The following is a 15,467-nucleotide window of genomic DNA, read 5'->3' as shown; positions in this document are numbered from 1 at the left end:
TTTGCCGCTGAGCTAAATCCCCAGCCCCTTTTTTTTCTTTTTTGAGACAGGGTCTAGCTATGCAGTTTAGGCTGGCCTTGAACTTACTATGTAGCTCAAGCTGGCCTCAAACTCACAGCAGTCCTCCTGCGTCAGCTTACCCAGTGCTGGGATTACAGGTATGCACCAGCACACGCTGCTCCTTAATGTTTTTCTTTTGAATTTCAATAAAGAAAATTTGATAGAAAATTGTAGATGGAAAACTGCATAGTCACTTGGATGAGCACAGCCACCTTTAGTGAATGAAATACCCAAAGAAAAGGTAGAAATTCTGCTCATAGGTAGTGAGCATAGGTGAGGCTGCGAAGACCTAAGACCCAGGTGTTTTGAAACCTTGGGAGTGTGCTTACACTCTGGACAGTCAGGTAGGAGAATACACAAATGGGCCATCTCATCAAGCCTCCTGTGTATAATTAATATGGGAATAAAACTGAGCCAGCCATGGTGGCGCATGCCTGTAATCCCAATGCTGTGGCAGCCTGAGGCAGGAGGATCACAAATTCAAGTCCAGCCCAGACGATTTAGCAAGAGCCTGTTTCAAAAAAAGGAGACAGTGGGCTGTGATTGGGAGGTGGCATGCTGTGCAGGCCCTGATTTCAATCTCTGATAATGCCTCCAAAATAAGTAAAAATAGAAAACACACAAATTAGCGAGAGTGACACCAGTACTGATTTTATTTTAGAAATCTGTTGTCCAGCATCATTTTTAGGTCTAAGAGCATTGTTTTTGAATTGGGGTTTTGGTGTTGTATCTCACTGCAGTGTGCAAAGGAGAGAAGCCTCGGGTGCCACACCCAGTTCCACATGCTGTCTTCTCTCTCTTTGCTGACACCAACTGCCTGGGGTTTCTCACAGAGGCAAAGCCAAATGTCCAGCTGTTGCAACAGGGGAGATTATGTCTGTGGAAGTGAGCGGGTGGTAGTAGTGTCTCAAACCACGATGCACAGACCCATCCACCCAGTGCTGCCTGACTCATGGCGTGCCATCTCGTTGCCTTCGCAAATGAAGTGCTGTTGAGTGGAACGAGGTTTTAATAAGGTGCCTGGTTGTAAATCTATATGTGCAGAAGCTACTGTTCAGTTTTTAGGGGTATATTAATAATAGACTTAATGTTTGTGCTAAATTCTCTGACCTGGTGGCATTTTCTTTCCTACAGATTATTTAGTTACCCCAGTTCCCAGAACCCAACCATTTGAGGCCTAGACTAATTTCTTTTACTTCCTGAATTCTGGGGTATCGTGGTCTGAATTTACTTTATAAACAGATGCTAAGGTCCTGTGTTTCTGTGTAATTTTTCCTGAGGAGGAGAAAAAGGCAAAAGTCATAAATCCATCTGGAGATATTCAGTAGTCTCTTCTCAAAGGCAACTGCGGTGGAAAGATCAGGAGTTCTCTTAAAGATGTGGATTTCTTTCCTCTGTGTCTTGTTTCTGGTTGCCGCGTGACTTCTTTCTACAAGTGCTATGTGAGAGAAAGAAAGGGAAGTCTGTTGTAATGTCCTTGCTTGGGAGCCACTCCCCTTCTATGAGTGACTGACCCGAATGATGTTCTACGGAAGTCACTGCCAACTGGCTCCTAGTGTGGGGGACCTGAGTACTTACTGTGGAACCCATGCCTTTTCTGGAGAATACCGCCCTTCATAGGCCAATTTGTATTTGTCCTTCAAAACCCACCTGGAGCATCATCTGAACTGAGAACCCTGTCTGTGTGTCCCACAGCCTCACGCCTGCACCAGTGGGATGAACATACTTCTTTTGGGAGCACACAGGTATCCCTTGCTTACCTCCCATGTTTGTCACTTTAGTTTAGATTCTTTACATCAATTATATCTTCTCCACTCAACTGAATCCCAAATTACTCAGTTTTATTTCTCCAGCATCTAGTGCCTGGCACACAGAAGGCCAGGGCTTCGTATTAAATAAATTCCTGTGAAATAAACCAGTTTCTCCCCTCTTCTTTTTCTGGCCCATAGACTCGGTCTCCTCAGCATTTGCCAAGCACTAAGATCCCCTGGCACATGCGTTTCTACCCTTGCTCCCCACTCCCCTTTGCCTGACATAGCTGCCACCTTTCATCTATTGCATTGGAATCTGGGCGGGAAGTAGAATCCACTCTAGGTCCCTGGAGTGGCAACAGTTAACTTGGGGGAGCCAGAGCCTGCCTAGAAGGGCTAGTAGGGGCAGGGTGGAAAGCCTGTTGGAAGCTTCTGCTGGTCATGACTGATCATGAATTTGTGTGGCACACATTGGGGTTTCAGGAAGCCTCCACCCCCACAAAAGCTGGCAAAACCTGTGTCTGCTCTTGGCAGAGACCCATGGGTCTGTCCCCACCTGCACCCACAGGAGGAATGGCTTTCAGGTTTTGTGATTATGCCTCTCATTGGCAGAATTTGATCTGAAATCAAGGTGTAGGACATCTGGGAAGTGTTAGTTTATGGGCTTTTAGCCCCAGAGGCACAGGGCAGTGCTTAGAAGAATGAAATATCCACATAAACATCCAGTGTGCAACCTTACTTGATCTGAGACCTTCTTCATGGACTGTTTGATACCACTTTTTTTTTCAGTAGTATTAGGTATTGAACCCAGGGCTTTTGCACTGAACTACATCCCCAGGCTTTTTAATTTTTATTTCTGACACAAGATGAGGCTGGGCTTGAATTTGTAATCCCCCTACCTTGGCCTCCCAGAGTGCTGGGGCTATAGATATACCACCACATCCTACATACTTGCTTTTCTTTTTAAAACAGTGCTTCAATAGATGCTTTAATTTCATCAATATGAGGGAATCTTCAACCATAGTCATATTCCAGCAGTTCAATATCCTGCATTGCTATATTTTACTTCCCCAAATTCACTGTATTTCTCTAAGAATAGAAAGCAAACTCTGTTTTATTCCAGGAATTATGATCTTTTGGAAAGCATATCTTATTTAATTTATAGTACATAAGTGTCTGAATGTTACCCCCAAACCTCATGTAGTCATGCAGCAGGCTTCTGGAGTTTATGAATGATTCACTGTCAAATGTTGGAATTATGGATGTGAGTGCTACACCTGCCCTGGGGCAGATAGTTTGCATACAATGTAAGGGAGAAAAAGAGGCTGCTTGCCACCACTCCTCCTTTTTGCTCTTGTTGCTTTTGCTGTCCTCTGCTGCCGTGAACTTTTGCCCTCTGCAATGTGCCACTCTGCCTTGGAGCCAGCTGAGTATGGACTGAAACCTTCACAGACTAAGCTAAATAAACCTTTCCTTCCTTAATTTTGGGCATCAGGTATTTTGTCTCAGCAACAAGAAAAAAGTAACCAAGACAATAAGTAGTTTTTAAATCCCCAGTTTTTTAGTGAAGAGATCTGAATTCAAGTTGAAGTTGGGTTATCAGACTTTGTAACTGAAGGCAAATAATTTAATCTTCATTCATTGGCATGACAATGGAGCTTACAGTGGTACAGAGTGCCATGGTCCAGGACCTGTTTGGCACCATGCAGCAGTTTCCTTGGCTGTCAGATGGCTCCTGTTTTCCTTACAGTTTGTCAAAAAATGTTTGTAACAGTACCTGTAAATTTAAAAGCTCAGTGGAGACATCAGTTATTATTTCAGTGAACGTGGACCTATAGTTCATGTTAGAATTGCTTCTTTAACAGAACTTATTATTCTGTTGTGGCAGCAAAATGGTGTGATAGTCAGCAGATTGCAGCATTTGGGATAAGTCAGTGGCAGTAATGGTTTCCTCATTGCAGTCTCTAGAGAGGAGAAGTGATCTTGGGAGCACGGGTGCACTGGCTTAGGCTTCGTGTCTTGTCTGTGCTCTCACAGGAGGCAGCAGGAGGACTCACTGTCTCTAGAATGTCAGTCCAGGGGCTGGGGATTTAGCTCAGCGGCACAACGCCTGCCTGGCAAGCGCAAGGTCGTGAGTTCAATTCCCGGTACTGGAAAAAAAACAAAAAAACCTAAAAAAAAAAACCCTAAAAAAAATAGAATGTCAGTCCAGAGGAGGCTGGGCCTCCTCTCAGAAAAAACAAGCAGACAAAACAACGTGTCCACCACGTAACTTTTTAAAAACAGAAACAGATGGAGCTGAAGATGACCCGTGATATCGGGATCCAGGGTTATCAGAAAGCATTGTCTCGGGTAGTCTTAGAAATGAAGATGACAGGATGGAGAAGAGGACAGCATTGTGACATTTTGTACAAGGAATGAAGTCTGAGGGACCTGGTCTTGTGAGCCTCTGGGCTGCCACTCAATGTTTTTCAAACGCCTTTGTCTTTATGCCTCTTTTCTGGTCAGTCTGGTGAGGAGGCTCAAACAGGGGAGCTCTAGGGACTTTAGTGCTCTCTGAAATTAAGTTAGGTAGTGAGGGAGGGAGCAGGGAGGAAGAGAAAGAGAGACAGAGTCAGTGCACACAAGAGCACTTGTTCCCTTGTTCCCTTATTCCCTTCCATCTACAGCTCCAAAGGTGTTTTCACATCTTTATATGGAAAACCAAGCCCTTTGGAAAGAGGTCAGATGAACTGTTCCAGGTAAAAAGGAAGTTCAAAGATCTGTTCTTACACATTTGGTGTCCCATACTTGGAATGAGCTGTTTCTCCAAGGAGCTTTGCTTCCTTTCTGTAAAAAACAGTTGTTAAAACCATAATCCAAGATTGAGAATACTTAAGTGCACCTAGGATTTTTTCCCTAGGCCTTTTCAGTAGACATAGAGAAGGGATTTTTTTAAAAGGAAAACAACTCGGAATTCATCCTGATATTTCTGACTCAAATGCAGAATTACAAAGTTTGTACTTACCTGCTTTGGTTTCTATATTTTTATCTTTTTTTTTTTTAATTTTAAAAATAAAAGGAGGACATTAACAGACATACAACATTTTACAACATCACAAGAACAGTACAGACAATACAGAGTTACAAACAAAGTGGTAGGGAATTAACAATGGTGGTTGTATTACATACTGATATCTTCAAAGTGGCTTCTCATGAAAACAGATATAGACATGCAATACTGGTCAACCAAAGACTCACTGACAGTTTCTTTCAGCATAGAAATAGAAGACAGAAGAACAACCATGTTAACTATCCTGTATATACATACATACAAAATTTCTCCTTCTTTCCCTTCTCTTTTCCCACATCCCAGTTGCCCTTTACTCTTGAGTGGTTTCCTATCATTTCACAGTGTCTCTAAGGGAATGAACATAAATGTTCATAATACATGCAAAAATAGTTCTAAAGGAGTAGTGCCAACATTATTAAAAAGATTACTGAAAAGGTAAAAACATCTTTTTTGTGTGTGATCTTAAAGATAATCAGTCACTGTTAGGTATATTTTAAAATCACTCAAAAATCCACTCCCCCTTTTTCAGTAATACACTGCAAACTTAGTACTTAATTAGATTTCTTTTAAATTGCTTTTGTTATGAAAATTTTACATGGCTTCAAAAGTAAAATTTACAAGGCAAAATATATTCAGACTTTCATTGTTTCCTCTGCTGTGCTTCTTCTCTATCCCTATGAATAGCTGTATAAAAATTTAAAGTTTATCTTTTTATTTTAAGAAGCAAAATGTATGTATGTGTGTGTGTGTATGTGCATATGTATTTATGTCCATCTCCTTTCTTTAGACAAATGTACTTTATTTTTTTTAATGTGTGGTATTGGGAATGGGGCCCAGGGCCCAGTGTACACTAGGCAACCTCTGCAGCATTACCCCTATCTTAGCAAATGATAACACATAACATATACAGCTTTCTCTGCTCTACTGTCCTAACAGTTTGTCCTGGAGACCATTTCATATTACTTTATGGTGGTGGTTCCTCTGATGTTTAATTGACTCCTTATGCACAGTCAGGCCTTACCAGTTTGGACGGTGTGTTAGTTGGTTTTCTGTCTACAACAAACGCCTGAGATCATCACCTCATGAAAGAAAATGGTTTATTATGTCTCAGTTTGAGAAGTTCTGGCCTGTGGTCTGTGGACCCCTCATTTGTGGGCCTGTTGCAGCGTAGCACATTGGGCCAGAGTGTTGGTGGAGAAGCCTGCTTGCACGGGGCCAAGTTCCACTTCCTTCCGCTGGAAAAGTGGGAAGGCGGGTGCAGTCCCATTGTCCCCTTCAGGGGTATGCTCCATGTGACTGGAAGATCTTCACTGGGCTCCACCTCCAACCTGTCTTACTGCCTCCCAGTAGCACCAAGCTGGAGACTGAGCCCTTGACACGCCAGCCTTTGGGGATGTGCTAGATCCAAACTGTAGTAGTTGGTTCCAGTCTTGTTGCAGCAGACACATAGCTCTCTGCTTTTGAGACTAGCCTTCACCCTGGGTCTTTTTTGAGTGCTTGATGGAGAGTGCCCAAGGAGAAACGCCTGCTAATCGGTGTGAGCAGCCCCATGCCTGGGCCTTCACACTCCCATGCAAACCCACACTTGACTTTAGAAGTTTGTTTAGAAAGTGTTAGGTTTCTTCCTAGATTTTCTCATTCTGCTTCATTTGGTCTGCCTGCTCATGCCCCACAACACTACTTAATATAAATGTGCTATGATATGTTCTAATGTGTGGTAAGCTTAATTTCCCTTCATTGCTTTTTCTTTCCAGAATATTCCTTGCTAGTTTTGCTTAGTTATACCAGTTAAATGTTATTATAAACTTGTGTCTGTTTATAAAAAAAATCCTGATGGTATTTTTATTCAGATCACATTAAATTTATCAATTACTTTGAGGAAACTGACATTTCTATGTTAGTAGGTCTAGCTAACAGCAGTTCATGTTTTGACTCATTCATGCCTAATTTGATGTCTTTTTTGGAGGTTTTTTAAAAAATAATTTTCTCTCTAGATTTGGAATTTTTTTTTTCTGGTCTTCTTTTTTTTTGTTTGTTTTTTTGTTTTTTTGTTTTTCTCCGGTACTGGGAACCGAACTCATGACCTTGCACTTGCCAGGCAGGCGCTTTGCCGCTGAGCTAAATCCCCAGCCCCTTTTTCTGGTCTTCTTGAGACATCTTGCTATGCAGTTCAGGCAGGCCTTGAGTTCACTTTGTGTAGCTCAGGCTTGTCTGGAAGTTGCAACAATCTTCCTGCCTCAGCCTCCTGAGGATTACAGGCATGTACCACCATGCCTGGCTTTGTTTTATTTAAATATTCCAGTATTCCCTGTTTTAAAATCATAAAATAAGGTCTTTTTACTGGTTTTAAGTTGAACATTAATGTTAATTTGTATGTTGAAATTTAACCCACTGTTGTTAAAATTTCCTTGTTGGCCAGTTTTCCATGATTCTTGTAAATTTTTCATATGACAGTCATATGTATAGCAAGTAGAGTGAGTTCTTCCCTTCCTTTCTCATTCGTGTAGTTCTGTTACTCATTCTTTTTCAGTTGCTTGGTGAATACATCTGTCAGCTCCTCGGAGCAGAGACAGTGGGCATCCTGGTCTTGTCCCTGACTTTAGTACAGTCTCTAATGTCTTTTCTTTCTTTAAGTAATGCACTGGCTTGGTATCTAAAGTGCATACATATTTTATTATGCTATGAATGAATCCATCAGTTATTACCATTTTGAGAATTAATGCACCTACCTGGGTTTTAGGTCTTGGTGAATGCCTTTCCTGAATTTACAGTAAAGATCAAGTGATTTTTCTCAGTAGTTTTATAAGGTGATGATTATATTAATGGATTTCCTAATATCAAACCACTTTTTCACTCTTGGGAAAACACTACTTTTATGTTTAGAAAAGGCTGATGGGTAGGCTGATCTCTTCGTGCTTTATTATTCTCTATAAGAGGCAGGATTTCACCCAGGCAGCCCCATCCACAGCAAAATCCTCAAAGTTATGTCTTTGACATCTCTGGAAGGAAGAGGCCAGACACCTGGTCTGTTCCACTGCTTTCACATCTGTTGGTATTTGCGCTCCCCAAGTGGATGAAGAGGACCCTGTTTTTTGGAGCAGGGAGGCAGATTCTGGCTGATAGACTCTACTTGGGTTCAGATGCTGGCTTTATCCCTGTGGGACAATTGCTGAACTTTTCTGTGTTTGTTTCTTCCTGTGCAAAGAGGATATAATAACAGCACTTACCTCATAGCATGGTTGTGGAGATTAACTGTGCATGTGTGTAGCTTAGAAGCATACCTGGCATGTATTAAGTACTATGTGTATGTTGCATACTGTCCTTAACACCCTCCTCTCTCTCTACTCTAGGTGCTGGGTTCCCATAGTGAGAAACCATAACCTTTACTTTCTCTTAGAAAGCCTGCCCTTTCTTTCCATGATCCAAGGAAGATGGGCAGCAGAATTATAACTTGCTTGAATTATACTGTACCTTTTATTCACTGTGAAGGCTCTTCAGAGATGAGTTTTTAAGATCCTGCTTTTTGACCCAGCTCTGGGGCTAGAATATTAGTTCTTAGTGGTTGAACCCTTCATGCTTTAGGTGGCTGCACAAAATTATCACTGGGAAGTATTTCAGAGCCTCATAATGTGCTTTGCAATGGAAATGTTTCATACATGCTGTAAGAATGGAAAATTCTCTGTTCATTAGCAAAACAAGGAAGACAAATGTTAGCTTTGAAAGATTGTTACATTTCATAAGGTGAATGTGATTTTGAGTATGTTTAGTTTTTAAATACTCCATATATGGAGTGCTAAAGCTAAGTCTCCAGGAGCCAGACCATGTGTTACAGAGGAGGAGGAGAAGGAAGAGGGCTTTGGCTGATTGGCCACCACCTCCATGGAAAGAGATGAATTTGCAGCACATCCCTCCCTCGAAGCTATGGGCAGGTCTAAAGAAAGTGATGGTTGGTGTTACTGTGAATTAGGCGAACCCTACTTTCAAAAGCCACCCAGACACAAAAGGACAAATATTGTACTGTTCCATTTATAGAAGGTACCAAGAATTGTCAAATTTATAGAGAATAATGGTTGCCAAGAAAGAGGAGGGGCGGGAGGCGGACTTATGTTTAGTGGGCTCAGACTTTTAGTTTGAGGAGACAAAAGGGTTCTGAAGATGGAGGGAGGAGATGGCTGCCCAGCAATGAGAATGCACTGTGTGTGTGTGCATGTGTGTGTGTGTGTGTGTGTGTGTGTGTGTGTGTGTGTGTGTGTGTGTACATGCTGGTGTTCAAACCCAGGCCCCTGCGAATGCTCTATCTCTGAGCTAAACCCCAGCTCATTGTGAATGTATTAGATGGCACTGATATGTAAACTTAGAGATGGTTATAGTGGTAAATTTTGCTATGTACATTTTGCCACTCTGATTATAGAAAGAAAAGGTGTAGCCTCATTGACTTGCAGCTCTCACAGCTGGTGAGCCTTTCCCAGGTTAAGCCAGTCAGGCCACCCTTTTCTCCCTTACTCTGCACATGTGCTGCTAAGGAAGTTCCGTGGGAAGCCAAAGACCAGGTGGAAACCTTTGGATGGCTTGACCTGAAACTGAGCAGTATAGGGCGCTTCACCACTTTACAAGCCATTCTTTCCTCCCCTCACTTACCCCAGCTCTCCTCACATGCTTGGGTCTGCTGATAAACATTTTGGACTCTGCCATAAAATTATAGCTGGATCTATGCCTGTCTGTCCTTTCCAGTGTTCCCATCTTGGGGCGAGCAATGGCTTTTTCATACCTCCCCTGCCCTGCTTCCTCTTACTTTCCATTCTCTAGGATGCCCACTGATGTAACCCTTTTCACCTACAGACCAAGGCGTACTATGTCCCCTTCTCCCCAAAGAATGAAATTTAAAAGTACTTTAAAAAATACCCCTCTGCTACTGAAACCCACCTACTGCTTCCTGTCAGTGTTCAGATAAAACCCAAATTGCATCCTGCAGAGCTGTCCTGCTATCTGCAACATTCTTCTCTGCTGTCTATGTAGCTGTCCCTTTCTGACCATGCAGAAAAACAACCCCTCCTCAGAGATGACTTCTGAACACTGTGGGGCCAGTCACTGCCCCACCACCTTGCTTCTGTTCTGCGCTACAGATGCCCCTCATTCACTCATTTGTTTGTTATTTCCAGCCAGAATGTGAGTTCCAGTAGAGTCGGGGGCCTTTTTATGTGATCACCTGTGTGCCACAGGCCCCTGGTCAGTCCTAGGGCATAGAATGCACTGAGAACATAGTCACTGCATGTGAATGATCACCACAGCGATGAAGCAGTGCAGCAGTGGTGGAGGATACTCATGCCTGTGAGGTGCTTTGACTTCCTCCCCTTCCACTTCTCCTGTCACATCTTCTGATGCTAATTTCCACCTTTGATCCTTTCCATTTCACTTCAGTTTCGCTGTGTCAACCACTCACACTCTTATCCACCCTAATGAGCTTGCCTGTCATAGGCATCCTTGAAGCTCCTGCCCAGGCCAAGCCCCCAACTCCCTCCGCCCCCAGACAAGCACACATGCCTGTGAAGAGCAGCACAGCGCACAGCCCGTGCCCCCACTCTGCACTTCTGGGCAGTTGAACCTGAGATTTAGGGGGCACAGCCTCTCACAGGCAGAGCTGAGTACCCAGCGGTGTGTGTATGGCCATTGGCGTTGGCACTGAGATGCTCACCGGGAATGGGAAGGCAGCATGGGTTTGTCGTGGCTCCTGCAGTCCTGCTCTCCTGCCTATTTCTTGGGCTCTGTCCCACTGGCACCAAGGCCCTTGCCTGTGCCTCCCGACCCTGCAGCTTTCCAGCTGCCCTGCTCGGGGGCCCTGGAGTATGAGCTCTCTCTGTCTCTCTGTCCCTCTCTGTCTGTCTCTCTGTCTTTGTATATCTGTCTGTGTCCGTCTCTCTTTTTCTCCCAGCTGCATTTTAAGGCGCTGTGTTTCCTTTTTATAGCTTGTTTCCCCACTGAGTTATGAGGAATGAGGCTTCCACTAAAACAGCTTTTCTTTCTTTCTTTTTTCCCTTCACTTTTCTCAGTACTAGGGATTGACCATTGTACTGAGCTATATCCCTAAATCTTAAAAAAATTTTTTTTTTAAAAATTTGAAACAGCATTACAAAGTTGCTGAGTTTCTCAGGCTGGACTTGAAGTTGCAATCCTCCTGCCTCAGCCTCTTATACAGGTCGCTGCCACCACCTGGCTCCATTAAAGCAAGCTTTAAAAATAGGCAGGAAGAAGGTGACCATTTCTTGAGTGTGACCTGGGTACCAGCTACTCTGCTTAGCCATACGTCTCTGTTATAGCTATTAATTCTCAGAACTCCTTGTCCAAAGGCTGTCCATTTCCCCAGTGAGGGCACTGACCCAAGAGAACTTAGGTAGCTTTCTGAGCCTGGCTGATGCAGAGCCCGCGTGTCTGAGGGAGGGCAAGCCAGGCTGGTGGGAGCCTCAGAGCAGCAGAGGCGGGAGCAGCAGGTGGCGCGGGGCGGGGTCCATTTGTAAAAGGCGCGCTGTTTTCAAGTAGCTATCTCCAGGAAGAGTAGCGCCAGTACATAATCCAGCAGGGTGCTTGGGAAGAGCGAGCCATTCATCCCCCTGAGAGTTTAGGCTGACCCCAGCGTTGTCTTCGGCTGTGAGCTCTCCGTGAGTTACCTCGTCTCTTGGACATTTAAGTCCTTCATGAATACTTGGGAATACCAGTGCCTGCCTCAGTGGTAACCACATGCATGTGTGAGCACAGAGCATTTGGCACACTCTAGGCAGGAACGGCAGTTTCTAGCAATATTATTAGATTTCCCATTGATCTTTCAGGGTCTTCTTCCCCACTCCAGCCACTGTACTAAAGCTGTAGACCACGTCCGTGTGTTCCTGGAAATCTCTTCCTGCTATAGCTGATGCAGTGGAAAAGGCTGAGTGAGTGCTGAAAGACACAGAGCAGCCGAAACCTTTTAATCTACACAGTCCTACCCCCATGGGCAGATATGGCAGATTTACATTGCTACCTGTGGCACGGATGTTTACTTCTATAGCTGAACAAAGTAGCCCTGGCTTTGGTGGAGAGGGGGGGTCATTGCTATATTGCGCATCCAGCACAATTGCAGGGAGACTCCAGCATCTCAGCTGGATCAGTGAGAGAGCAAGTGGAGTCTGCTGTCCTTGAGGCAGAACTCCCTTTAGAGAACGGCTTTGCACAGAGGCTTATGAGTTAGTGGAATTTAGGTATCTTCATCCCCTTTCCTTGAATTTTGTAATTATTTTGGGTAAGTAATATAGCAAATTGTATACTTTATTTTGTGACTTCTAGTTTCTCTATTTTCACTTACCCTCAGTCGATGATCTGTAAATAGTTATATACAAAAATTAACCTTGTCATTTAAAAAGACCTGATAGGAATCCTATTATAATGTCAGATAGAGGAAGCACCAAGTATGCTGGGTTGCTTCAGGGATAGAGCAAGGATGGAGCTGGAAGCTGGGGCCAGGAGGGCCTGAGCAGTTGGACCCTACTCCAGGCTAATCCCTGTGACCATTGCCTGAAGGAACAGGATTAACTCTGGCCTTTTTTAGGTAGATTGCTAACCTAAGAAGGAAGCCAGTACTTGGATGGGTCATGACAGCCACGTGGGTGTGCTAGGAATAGTGACTTGCCTGAAGGACAGCAGCAGCACCTTGCAGCTACACTCAAAGGGAGAGCATGGTGTTGGCTTATACCACACGGGGCAGGAGGGAATAAGCGTGTTAGTGCCATTCATGTGGACTAAGCCAGTCCACTGTGTCGGTATAGGGAAGACTGTGACTTCAATGGTCCGCACTTGCCCAGAGCTTACAAATGCCTGGTAGGAGGCTTAGGCACAGGCCAGGCTCCAGTGCGTGGAGCCATAGTGCTTCTACCTTCCTGCCTGTGAACACCCAGCTTTGGGACAGGTTGCTCTCCATGGAAATGTCCCAAAACTAACTGGACAGAGCTCAACGACCAGAGGTGATCCTGTCCCCTCCTTTTGACTAGTGTGATTTTGTGCTTTTAAAACATATTTTATTTATTTCTGAGAAATAAACATATTTTATTTATTTCTGAGAACATCAAAGAGAACTAGTGTTATAAAAAGACTCCTCTACTGGAAAAGTAGAAGGTACCTGGAGATCTACTGTAAGACCTTTTCCTTAGACTTGCTAGGGCACCTGTGCTCTCAAGGTATCTGTTAATTGTATCTGCTAATTCTCAGAACTCCCTGTGCAAAGGCTCTCATTTCCCTGGTGATGTAACTTTCTGGAGCCTGGCTGATGCAGAGCCCATGTGCCTGTGGTTTTGCATTAGAATCAGGTAGAGGGCTTAACACATCTAGCTGCTGGGCCTCGTCCTCAGAATTTCTGAATCAGGTTTCTGAGGTGGGGCCTGAGCCTTTGTGTTTTTAGCCACAGGGGAGGCACCTCTGAAAACCGCTGTCATAGAGAAATCCACTTCTTTACCACACTCTGAGTGTAAATTTTATATTTTTTGTTAAGTGCACGATGGTGCCAATATGTTGTATTGATTGCTTGTGTTTGTCTCTTTGAACAGGTATTTTGACGTTGGACTACATAATTTCTTAATCAGGTAAGCCAGTACTTTCTATTTTAGATAACATTGAATAGCATGTCTATGTTGGAACATTGTAATTGAAAATCAATTCTTGTTAAATACGTTGATAAATAATGATAATTGTATATTTGTCAAGAAAATACTGCCCATGCTATGTTTGTTTTTGTTTTTGTTTTGGGGGGGATGTTTCTGTACCGGGAATCGAACTCACATCCTTGCGCTTGCCAGGCAGGCACTGTGCTGCTGAGCTAAATCCCCAGCCCCATCCAACACTATGTTTTTCTTTTTCTTTTTTTTTTTTTTGGTTTTTCTCCGGTACGGGGAACCGAACTCACAACCTTGCTCTTGCCAGGCAGGCGCTTTTGCCGCTGAGCTAAATCCCCAGCCCCAACACTATGTTTTTCATGTTAAACAATCAAGCAAATCTATGTTTAAACCTATGTTGAGTTTGCTCAACTAAAAGTTAACCGAGATCTGAATTCCATCTTCTGAGGTGCTGGAAAGACAAACAGAAAAGTGAGCAATACCACCTCATGTCTAGACATTAAACATCCCTCGGAACCAGTTTCTCCCTGTTGAATTTAATGTTTTTAAGATGAATCTGCCCATCATTTTACAGTCACAAAGGCACAACCTTGTACAAATTGAAAGAGATTACAGATGGCAGTTTATATCTGGGTTTATTAGTAATTTTTACCAGAGTTGGCTTATGGGGCATATTAATTTCAAATAGCTGTTGAATTAAAGACTAAATGGAGGGCTGGGGATTTAGCTCAGCAGCAAAGCACCTGCCTGGCAAGCGCAAGGTCATGAGTTCGGTTCCCGGTACTGGAGAAAAACAAAAAAAAAAACAACAAACAAAAAAAAGACTAAATGGAAATACACCAGAACATTAGTAGTTTTATAAGAGTATATGTGATTTTTAAAGTCAACTTTGCTATTTTCTAGATTTTTGGTATCATGCATATATCGCTCTAATAGTGGTAAAAATGACTGTCGAAAATGTATGGAGGAAGCAATAATAGTTGCTGAGGAACCAGTGTAAACTAAAGATTCTGAATGCTCATTAATTCTGATGAATAGTCTGATAACATCTGTAGGTCAGTTGTGATTTTTGTCTAGGTTTTATATGAAATAGTGCATGACTACCCCCGTGCTGGTACAGTGCTCTCTGAAGGGAATGTTCATAATTCATAATACCTTTATTTGTCCTCTATGCTGGATTGCATATAGCGGGACTCTAAGACAGGTCACACATACTGTGTCCTCTATTCCAAGGGCTCTTCTAGGGCTGCACATTATAATCACCTTGGCCTACCCCAGATCCAAGGAATGGTTTTTTCCAGAATTTCAATCACAGGTGGAGATGTGTAAACTGCTATGCTTCCCCAGCAAAGAGACATGCATCTTAGCAGAAGAAATAAAGGACTGATCAGAAAAAGCTGTCTAAGTACACATCCAGGAATAGTTGGGGTCTTAGAACTGTGTCTCTGGTACTTTGTACTGTGACTCTCTAGTGGAGGATGTAAGTCTGTAACTTCCTGAGGGCAGGAATCACATTTTAATCAGTGATTAATGATAAAATTCAGAAATGTGTATGGACTCACCCTTCAAGAAATATTTGTGGTAGGAGTGAATGAATGGAATGAGAAGGCAAGGAGGGCAGGTAGATATGAAAAAACATTGTTCATTTACTCAGCAAATAATTGTGAAGCCTACTGCACACTGCTTATGGGGTGCCCTGCCTCTGGGCTCCTACCTCCCTGTCCTTGTCTGGACTCAGTCCTTCTCCTAAGCATGGTCGGAGGAGAAAGAGGGAGCACGCCAATGGCTGTAACATGCCTGGTGCTGGGGACGTGGTTAACTTTAGTAAATCCAAGTTCTTTATCTCCTTAAGTTGAAGAATAAACTTATAGACAGACAGAAGAATTTAGGAGAGTGTTTATTGAAAATAAAAAGAGAGAAAGGTCTTGGTGGATGTCTAAGAGGACATTCTGGATACAAGTCCAATGTGCC

The 15,467-nt window shown here is 43.3% G+C and overlaps 1 protein-coding gene across 1 annotated transcript in view; it reads left to right on the top strand.

Annotated features, from left to right (window-relative positions):
• Hhat (hedgehog acyltransferase) overlaps positions 1–15,467 on the top strand; it is a gene marked incomplete in the record, with an annotated part of 314,509 nt that overhangs the window by 147,142 nt on the left and 151,900 nt on the right. Inside the window, 1 exon segment of the mRNA XM_013504483.1 lies at positions 13,431–13,466. Within this exon segment, the coding sequence (XP_013359937.1) occupies positions 13,431–13,466 (36 nt within the window).

This window comes from Chinchilla lanigera, unplaced genomic scaffold (genome assembly GCF_000276665.1).
Source record: "Chinchilla lanigera isolate Chin_1 unplaced genomic scaffold, ChiLan1.0 scaffold00088, whole genome shotgun sequence".
NCBI classification, from domain to species: Eukaryota; Metazoa; Chordata; class Mammalia; order Rodentia; family Chinchillidae; genus Chinchilla; species Chinchilla lanigera.
The sequence above is the reverse complement of the archived record's forward strand: the minus strand, read 5'-3'. Positions and strand labels throughout refer to the sequence as shown.